Source organism: Sorex araneus, chromosome 6 (assembly GCF_027595985.1).
Source record: "Sorex araneus isolate mSorAra2 chromosome 6, mSorAra2.pri, whole genome shotgun sequence".
In the NCBI taxonomy this organism is placed as follows: Eukaryota; Metazoa; Chordata; class Mammalia; order Eulipotyphla; family Soricidae; genus Sorex; species Sorex araneus.
In genome coordinates, this window is record NC_073307.1 from 149,227,181 (window position 1) to 149,237,637 (window position 10,457).

General features: G+C 39.5%; 1 protein-coding gene across 1 annotated transcript; it reads left to right on the top strand.

Moving 5' to 3' along the window:
- The first annotated feature begins 7,585 nt into the window (after positions 1 to 7,585).
- Positions 7,586 to 8,521, top strand: LOC101558818 (olfactory receptor 4C3-like). The gene has a single exon (XM_004619116.2). The coding sequence runs from the start codon at positions 7,595 to 7,597 to the stop codon at positions 8,519 to 8,521; it is 927 nt and encodes a 308-aa protein (XP_004619173.2). The 5' UTR covers positions 7,586 to 7,594.
- The last annotated feature ends 1,936 nt before the right edge of the window (positions 8,522 to 10,457 follow it).

The following is a 10,457-nucleotide window of genomic DNA, read 5'->3' on the forward strand; positions in this document are numbered from 1 at the left end:
GTTTTTTTCTCTTGATTTCTAGAATCTCATAAAATATCAGTATTGGTTAAATGATAGCCAAATTTTATTTTAATTCAAAAATTTTTTTATCCATAAATTACTAAGAAAACATTATTTCATAGGGATGAGAAATTCTGAATTTATATATTTACTAGAGAAAATATCTTTAAAGCACATTATACATTTTCATCAGGCACATATGGGAGATACCTTTCCTCCATCTGGACAACAAACTCAGGGTGGACAATTCTTTTGATTTATTCAGGCAAAAGTAGAATTTATGTGATTCTATATTATGTGTCTCAGATGAGTAAAGAAGAGACCCCTGACCTGCCACTTTCCATGATCCTGTTTTATGTTGGACATGTTCCAATTCCATGGGGTTGTCTCTTATGATCTTACTGATTTGTAAAATTCTTGCAGATATTCTGTCATTCACCCAGTTTTCTGAGAAAATGCGGAGAGTGATTGGACTTGCACACACAATATTGGGGAAAACTCAGGTGAGGAAGGTAGAAGGGTCCTTCCAGAGTGAAGAGGATCTGATTCCTGTGAAAGGGAGGGAAAAATGAGGGAGAAAGGAGAAAGGAGAATAAGAGGGAGGGAGAAAGGAAGAAAGATGAGTGAGTTGTTGTTGTTGTTCTTCTTCTTCTTCTTGTTCTTTCTTCTTCTTGTTGTTGTTCTTGTTCTTCTTTCTTTTTTAGATGAGTGAGTTTTAACACAGTTCTCAGTAAGTTTTTTTCAAGAGTTAGGCAGATTTTGAGTTAAATATGAATAGCAGAGATTGGAGAATGAAAGAAAGTGAATAAAGTTTTATTTATTATTTTTTTTGGTGAACCAAGTTTTAAATGGTGCTTGAGAATCAGGAAAAGGTAATGACTAAAGAAATACATACTAGGATTGCTGAAAATGTTGCTAGGTCATTTAAAGTGGTGACGTGAATCTGCAAAACATACAATCTTCTGTCTTGTGATTGATTTTTCTTAGAATTTTAAGGGAATAAGCTTAGAGAAGTCTTTGAATAGAGTTCCTTTAGTTCTGTTGAATTGCTGTAAATCTGTGTTGAACAAGAGTTTTGATAATGCAAATGGGCACAAGCTTAATCTAGGAAAATTTTCCGTATAAACCAGTAATAAACATAGATATATATGTCTTGGGTGCTGGAGAGATAGTACAGCAGGTAAGGCTTTTGCCTTGCACATGGCTGACCAAGGTTTGATCCTTGTCATCCCTTTATGGTCCCCTGAACAGCGCCAGGAGTGATCCCTAAGAGCAGAGCCAGGAATAAGCCCTGAGCCCCCACTGGGTGTGCCCTAAAAAACAAAACACGAGACACCCCTGTGTCTATCCTGCCATTATTTCCAACATTAAAAAGTAGCTAAGTAAATTCAGAAGTTACAATGATTTGATTTTTCCAGAACAAAGCAAGACAAAGCTCCCACTTTGTTTTGGAACATAGATTTTAGAATATAAATTCTTTTAGAATATAAATTATAGGCTTCCACGGACCATGCCTGTCTTACCTCTGTCATAATCTTAGAATCTACCAAGGTATTACCTTTGATTCCTAGAACAATAGCACAGCAGGTAGGGCGTTTTTCCTAGCATGTGGCCGATCCGTGTTCAATTCCTCCGTCCCTCTTCCCTGGCAAGCTGCCGAGAGTATCCCACTCGTATGGCAGAGCCCAGCAAGCTACCCGTGGTGTATTCAATATGCCAAAAACAGTAACAACAAGTCTCACAATGGAGATGTTACTGGTGCCCGCTCGAGCAAATCGATGAACAACGGGAAGACAGTGCTACAGTGCAGTGCTATTACCTTTGATTAGGCAGGGCTTGACAAAAAGTCCAACTAAATGGAGATGGTGGAAGTACAGTTTTGATTCAGATCACTTGAGCTCTAGCTTCCTTGATCTTTCTCCATATCACATAGCAGGGTATCAGGGTGGAGAGTTCTGTTCTCAACTGTATGGTCGTGATGGGGGCCACAGTAATGAAAGAGGTGGTCTGTGTGCAAGAATCTCGAGCTCTCTCAGTTCATAGGAGTTGCTTGGTGCATATTGTTGATTGTTGTTTTCTTTGTCAAAGATTTCCCTAAGATGCTGGCTTTCCAGTTTAAGTTCCTAAAATATCCTAACTTCTTTCCTCCTGGTAATTTGTGGAGCTCTCTCTAGGTACTGGAAGGGTATTGGGCACTTAGTGAAGGCAGAATCAAGGCACTTTTTTTTTTGAGACCAAAGTGTATTCAAAGGGACCAATTAAGTGATGGCAGCAATATTGTTCTTGCCTGTGAATAAGGCACAGGCCAGTTCCACAACAGCTGTTGCAAGGGGTCTGGGGAGAGAAGATTTGTCCCCCTAGAGAAGTGGGAAGCACACAACACTCGAATCCCCATCTCACTTCCACCTTATATGTCATCCTTTCAGTGGATGGAGACTTTCTCTGAGACCACAGTGATGAAGCCGCTTTGCAGAAAGCAGAGCTAATGAGCCAGATATTCCTTGTGTAAAACTTTCTTTCCTACTGGGCAGCAGCGCCAGTTTAGGGTTTCAAGATAAATACATTTATCTTGAGATGGTGTTTGCACAGGAAAGGGGACTGGTGGAGTGACCTATGATCTGTCTCCCAGCTTTGCCTCTACAAGGAAGACTGAGTCTCTGAGTCTCGTAATAATAATTACAAGAATGTAATAATACTGTCTTGAAAATGCAGATAAATAAGAAAGCAAATTTTAAATGCAAAGGATTCTTCATCAAACAAAAGAGAAATGGATAATGGAATGATTCAGTTGCTGCTAGATAAATGACTTTCTGTTGTGTTTTCACCTCATACTCCCAAGACAAATTCAGGTCAGAGGAGTTTCAGCAATCAAGAGCACCTGCTTTTCTTCAGTGTGAGGAAGAATTAATATCTTATCCTGAGCATCATCATATGACACAGAGCAATTTGGGAAGATATGCTTGGAACCCATCTCAATGTATCTTTGAAAACTCTCCCAGGCACACTTTTCCTTGATGTAGAATGTAAAACAGAACAAAACAAAAACCAAACGACGAAACAAAAAGCAAAGCAAATCACTGCACATGGAGAGTTGTTGATATCCTCTGATACAGTCAATGTAAGTTTCCCAATTCTGTGTTTTAAATCAAAAAATAGGAAAATTCATCTGAAATAAAATTAGGGAAGAATAATTTTATTTAAGCATTGATACTTTCCACATTATTGTGCTTTTCTTTGATAACCCAAATTTCTTTTACTTTCACACTTATAGCAATTGGCTTATTTCATACTCTCCTAAATTAAAATCAGATGATTAATCAGTTGAAATTTTGATGTTTTGAACATCTAAGTGTATTTTTTTGGACCAAGCCACTGATCATTCATACTGATTGCATTTTCTGTACTCTCTTACATTTTTTGCCTGAGGTCACTACTAGGACATTTTTCACATTTGTAGCACTGTAGCACTGTCGTCCCGTTGTCCATCGATTTGCTTGAGGGGGCACCAGTCTCCATTGTGAGACCTGTTGTTACTGTTTTTTGGCATATGGAATATGCCACGGGTAGCTTGCTAGGCTCTGCTGTGCGAACGGGATACTCTCGGTAGCTTGCTTTGATTTATTTATTTTTTTAAATCACATTGCATCAAAGAGAAAAATAAATAACTGAGAATTAACTACTTAATTCAAGGGGGTTTTTTAGAGGAAATTTCGCATTTGTAATAAAAATAAATTAATGTTAGTTTCGAATGCATGCACTCAGCATCTTGGCATCTTGAAACACTCAAAGTGTATGTTTATGATTGTGATTTCCAAGAGGTCACTGAGTAAAAATGTTCATCTCACATGATTCTGTACACACACTTGAAATTTTCTCTTTCATTTGCTGCATTCTGCAACATCAGGGGCGGGGGAGGAGAGAGCAATTTTATTATCTTTATTTCACAACTAAGACTGATGAGGCTTTGAATCTTGTCTCTGGTCGCCTAGTAAATAGCAGAGAAAGTGCTCAAAGCTGATAAGCTTAAGTGACAGTGTAGCAGAGGGAAGGCCATAGGGTTTCCCATCTCTGAGATGCCTGTGTGGGAGCTGATACTTTGCATTATTAGCCATTGAGCTCCTATAACTTGTTAAATATCGGTATCACTTTACTATCTTGCAAACAGAGCAAAAACCAATGAGGGGGAATGCCATGAGGATGAAATGATCTGATACATGTAAAGCAGTTAACAAAAGCTCGGAACAGAGTTTAAGTGCTGTCTAGGTGTTTGCAGTTAAATTGCTCTCTCAATCTCTCTCTCTTTCTCTCTCTCTGCAATAATGTTGTGCCTTTGAAAGGGCCCCAGGAGACCAGTAACTTGCATATGCTGTGTTTGCCTTCTTGCAATAAACATCGGACAGAGGAAAAGAAGGTTGCTGTGTCTTCACTGAAATCTCTCCAATGTTTCTTTTGTCTTTCTTTTTTTTTTTTAGTTTTTATTTTATTGAATCACCATGAAAAAAACACAAAGCTTTCAGGTTTAAGTCTCAGTCATATAATGATTGAACCCTCATCCCTTCACCAGTGCACATGTTCCACCACCAAGAATCCCAAAATACCCCCCTCCCACCCAGCCCCCACCTAAGTAGCTAATGATCTTCACTTTATTCTCTCTATACTTTGAATACATTCAATATTTCAATAGAGAACTCACTATTATTGTTTGGAATTTTCCCCCAACAATCAGGCCTGCTGAAAAGGCATCATTTAATAATTTCTGAGAATAAAGACTCTGAATTTTTTTTTCTTTTTGGGTCACACCCAGCGATGCTCAGGGGTTACTCCTGGCTTTGCACTCAGGAATTACTCCTGGCAGTGCTTGGGGGACCTTATGGGATGCCGGGGATCGAACCCGGGTCGGCCGCGTGCAAGGCAAACGCCCTACCTGCTGTGCTATCGCTCCGGCCTCAAGACTCTATGAATTTGCGCGGCTGCTATTGCGGCCGCACGGTTTTGGATTTCTGATATTTTAACTCAGTTCACAGTCTAGATGCATTTCTGTAAGAAGCCGCTCTGGTTGCCAAAATAGGTTAGAAGACCTCTGGGATCATAATCTTTAGGAGCAGAGGGTTCGTTTCACGCTCTGAAGCTCTGGATCTTATCTGGGCCGAGGGTGTGCCGGTAACGTCTGCTTCCCATGATCGCCAATGAGCCACAAAACTGCAAAAATCATACCTCTGGGTTGGGAGTCTTAGACGGTGGCTCTCACCATGTGGATATTGCTGCCGTCGCCATTTTCCACGCAGAAAAACAGGGTGGAGAGGGAAAATCTATCCCCGGGTGGCACGGAGTTGTAGCACAGCTCACAGTCTAGATGCATTTCTGTCTTCTTTTGTCTTTCTTCCTCCAACTCTTCTGGAATTTTACTTAATTCTTTTCATCCTAGGGATCCATCTTTAGCAGTTTGGAAGAATTGTCTATGTTTGGGAGGCTCATGTGTCCATAAAAATCATAGATAGGTAATGTGTGGGTTACTGTCTGCTTAACCAAAACCAAGATGGGAGCTGGCACTTCCTCAATGACATGGGATAGTGCAGAGGGTGAAGAAGTTGTGTGGTTTAGAGAACCCACTGGTCCTTTCTGCCTGTAACTTCCTCTGTAGCAAATAGGCAGATAACTATTTAATAGACTATTTTATTGGTTTGTGTGTGTGCATGTGTTTCTGCGTGCCTATGCAAACACACACACACACACACGTAATATAAAACTTTTGAATATTTCCTATAAATAGGAGAGAGACTCGTAGCCTTTAACTGGCAGCAGAGAAACCCAGAGAAAAAGTGAAACTCAGAAGTGTTGTCCAAAAGGGTAAAAAAAAAAAGAGCATTAAATTGGCTTTCGGGTAGAATACTGTATGTTGTGTGGGTACAGAGAGGGAGTAAATGAGCAGGAGAGAAATGAGGAATCTGGGCAGGTCTCCAGCTGCAACAAATCAGTTTTTTCCTGATATTTTTTGCTTGTTTTATGTCAGTTTGTGTTGCCTGGATTATTGAAGGTCTAAGAAGAAAGATGCAATTCAAGGAGTATAGGATATACATGAAGACCTTGTCAGGAGATCCTAAATAACATGGTTTCTCCAGTGCCCTGCATCTATGTGAACCATGCTGAAAATGGTCAGCAGGCCACTCCTGTTGGATTAATAATCAGTGCCTGAAAAATGTTTCATTTCAGCAGTAACAAAAGAAATGACAATGTAGATAACTATTAATTTATTTTTATTTTTAAAATTTGTTTTCATTGAGGCAACACTGGTTTATGAGAGTGCAAAAATTTATAAATTTCAGTTTATAAATACAATGTTTATAAATATAATGTCACTATTCCATGTTCACTGATAGAGTCCCCTGGACCCTTTCCCCAACTGGCCTATCCACCTTGGCAACCTCTGTTCTATGGTCAGAGTCTCAAGAGTTTTTTTTTTTTAATTGAACATTGATCCCGTGCTTTGTTGCTTCATAGATCATTGGAAGATCATCCAGATAATGTTTATACAATTAGCACTGTAGTCCTGTTGTTCATCGATTTGCTCAAGCAGGCACCAGTAATGTCTCCATCATGAGACTTGTTGTTACTGTTTTTGGCATATGGAATATGCCACGGGTAGCTTGCCAGGCTCTGCCATATGGGCGGGATACTTTCGGTAGCTTGCCGGGCTCTTCGAGAGGGATGCAGGAATTGAACCCTGGTTGGCTGCATGCAAGTCAAACGTCCTGCCTGCTATGCTATTGCTCCAATTAAATCAATATTTTTACATAACACCTTAGGTATCTAGAACCAGTTGATCAGATAGAGAGAGATACTCATAATTTTGTGTATAGCAGAATGATTTGGCATAGAATTTTACTTTATTTTATTTTAATTTTTATAAATTTTTATTTTATAAAGTATTTCACAATATTTTATTATATTTAATATTCAAACACCAATTCCACCATCATTACACTGCACCATATTTTGTGTGTTTCCATCTCGAACCCCAATTCCTGCCCCAAAGCAGAACCAAAATAATATATTTTGTATTGTTTGTTATGAAAAACCACTGAAAATGCTACTAAAAAGTATCCTTAGAGGAAAGAGTGTGAAGATTGTTGTATTTCACCCAGGGGCCATTAAGCCCTTCTAAAAGAGATCACTAACATGTTGCTAAAGGTTGGGCCTTGTGTGCTTCTATATATGTATATGTCTGTAAAAAAATATTTCCCTCTAAGATTGGTTGGCTCCTACTTTGAAACCCATCAAATGTGGTGCAGTACTCTTGGAGTATGGGTAGGGTGTGTCCTATGAAGTGTCCCAGGGCCTCGAATGCAGCCGCACAGTCCATTAAAGGTTCACTAGTGGGTGAGGCTTGATCTGAGCATGTGGAGAGCAGCCGTGAGCTTGGCACAGAATTTCAAACAGTGTTTAGAGAGACAAAAAGGAATTGGATACCATACGCTAAACCTTGTAACCCTTCCCACCCTACATTCCCATAATTCCTCTGTCATAATTACGTTTCTTTCTTGACATCATAGGCAATACACTACCTTCATTCTCGATATTATTGGAATCTACAGAAATGCCACGTAATGTCACAGAGTTTTTCATGTTGGGACTCTCCCAGTACCCAGAGGTACAGAGAGTTCTCTTCGTGATGTTTTTGATCATCTATGTGGTCACGGTTTGCGGCAACATGCTCATAATAGTTACCATCGTCTCCTCCTCGTCTACTCTGGCTTCGCCCATGTATTTTTTCCTGGCCCACCTATCCTTTATTGACACCTGTTATTCCTCCTCGCTAGCCCCTAAGCTCATTGCTGACTCCCTGTACGAGGGGAGAACCATCTCTTATGAGAGCTGCCTTACTCAGCTCTTCGGAGCCCATTTTTTGGGAGGTGTTGAGATCATCCTGCTCACCGTGATGGCCTATGACCGCTACGTGGCCATCTGCAAGCCACTGTACTACACGACCATCATGACCAGGCATCTTTGCACCATGCTGGTGGGAGTGGCATGGATGGGGGGCCTCCTGCATTCAGTGGTCCAGCTTTTCCTGGTCCTCCAGTTGCCCTTCTGTGGGCCCAACGTCATCAATCACTTCGTCTGTGACCTGTACCCCTTGCTGGAACTTGCCTGCACGGACACGTACGTCATCGGCCTGCTGGTAGTGGCCAACAGTGGCGTGATCTGCCTGCTGAACTTCCTCATGCTGGCTGTCTCCTACGTCGTCATCCTGCGCTCCCTGAGGTCCCACAGCGCAGAAGGGAGGCGCAAAGCCCTCTCCACCTGCGGGGCCCACTTCACCGTGGTGGCCTTGTTCTTCGTGCCTTGCATATTTACTTACATGCGTCCAACAACTACGTTATCTATCGATAAAAACATGGCAGTATTTTATGGTATTCTGACACCTATGTTGAATCCCCTGATTTACACCCTGAGAAATGCAGAGGTGAAGAACGCCATGCGGAAGTTCCTTACACAGTACGCGACCACAGGTGGACAGTGAGTGATAGTGAGGGAAAGGAAAATGACTTTCTATAAGTGGAACAAACCGAAGCTTGTTTACTGTGACTGCACATCATTGTACTCCATTGCATCCACTTCTTTTGACACCCGTGTTTTAGTTTTTTTCACCTGAATAAATAACTCTATGAAATGTCCTAAGAGTATTTAAAGGTTTTAGAAATATTTAAGTGTTTAAGAGTTTTAGAAATGAGGGAAGTGTTTCCTGATATGGTTCACTTATTAAATAAGGTGATGTCATTTTGAATTTTCTAAGCCCACTCCCAGTTTTTATTTATTTACTTTCTTTTACTTACTTTGCTATTGATGCATAACAGAGTCGCCATAGTATTAATGATTTTGGTACATAAAGATAATTCACTTCTTCCACTACCAAAATCCCAGGATCCCTCCGCCACTGTCCTTGGCTCACTTTTGGGAATCAATCCCTCTAACTCCACCACCTGTTCCCCACTTAATAATCTTTGTTCTATGATCGAAGTCCAAGGAATTTTTCCTTTGGATACTGCCTGTTCCATTGTATGTCCTGTTTATAAGGTCATCTGCTATTGTCCTCTCTCTGATTTATTTTGGTTGACACCCTCTATTTTCATTCAAGTTGTAGCAAAGGAAAAGAGTATATCTTATATTTTAGCAGGAGTAATGTTCCAGTGTGTATTTATACCACAGTTTCTTCATCCTCTCATCTTCATTAGTATTTAGGAATTCCCTTATCTTATCCATTGTAACAAGCATCGTAATGAACATAAGTGTGTATGTAACTTTTCAAGATAAAAATTTTACATTTTGTGCTTTTAGATACCAGGAAATAGAATCACTGGGTCACATGGAAGTTCTGTTTAATTTTTTTAAAATTTAAATTGTATCTTTCATGCAGATTGAGGCAGCCAGCATTTTCAGCAAGAGTGAATACAGGTTTCTTTTTTAGTATATCTCTTCTTAACATTGCTTATGTCTGATATTTTTGATATAGACCCTTCTTATTAGTGAGAGATGATATCTCATTATTGTGTTGATTTGCATTTTTCTGATATTCAGTGTTGTTAAACACTTTTTTCACATGCCTGCTGACTCTCTGTATATCTTTTTCGAAGAAGGACCTGTTTATCTTCTCCAATTTTTCATGAGATAATTTTCTTTTTTTGTTGTTGAGTTTTGTGAATACTTTTTATATCTTGGATATTAGTTCTTTGTACACATAGTTTTCTCTCAGGCAGTAGAGTGTATCTTAATTTTTGTTCAAGTTACTTTATAGTGCTGAAATATGTTACTTCTAATCTATCATGAAGATTTTTAAATAGCAGTCCTAGTTGATGTCATTTGAATCTGTTGTCATATCATTTAAGTGTGTGGCAGTTAGTTTAGTTGTGGGAGTAGAAAAATGCAACATAATAATTCCAATAATTATTATTAATTACACACTTAGTCCTACATAGCTGTATGCATCATTCAACTAAGCCTCACCCTCACTCTAACTTTAGCAACACAGTTTTGATGTTCCAGCAGAGATCCTGAGGTCTAGATTCTTACTGAGCGAACAAACATGATTGAGTCTGATTTCCCGTGTTCACCAGTGTCATGATCTTAGCTAAGGGACCAAGACCTAGATGCCCTGATTCATTTCTTAAAGCTAAATATAATGTAGTATAGTAACACATATGTATATTATGGGAATTAAATTATATACTCTAAATAAATTTCTCATGTTTTCTGGCAAATAAGCTCAGTTAGGTTTTACTGTGTCTCAATCCTTTCCTTACCTTCCATAAAACTATTTTTTTTAGTAAAAAGAGACAGACAGAACGCAATAGGAGTAGATGCCAGGGGCCTTGGGCATATTGGTGTAGGAGTGTGGTATATGTATATATTTAAGCCACAGAGCCAATAACATTGTATCATGAAATTCAGACTACCACAAG

Bases quoted from the DNA above. Each gene is read 5' to 3' on its own strand.
- LOC101558818 (XM_004619116.2), top strand. From the start codon at position 7,595: ATGCCACGTAATGTCACAGAGTTTTTCATGTTGGGACTCTCCCAGTAC.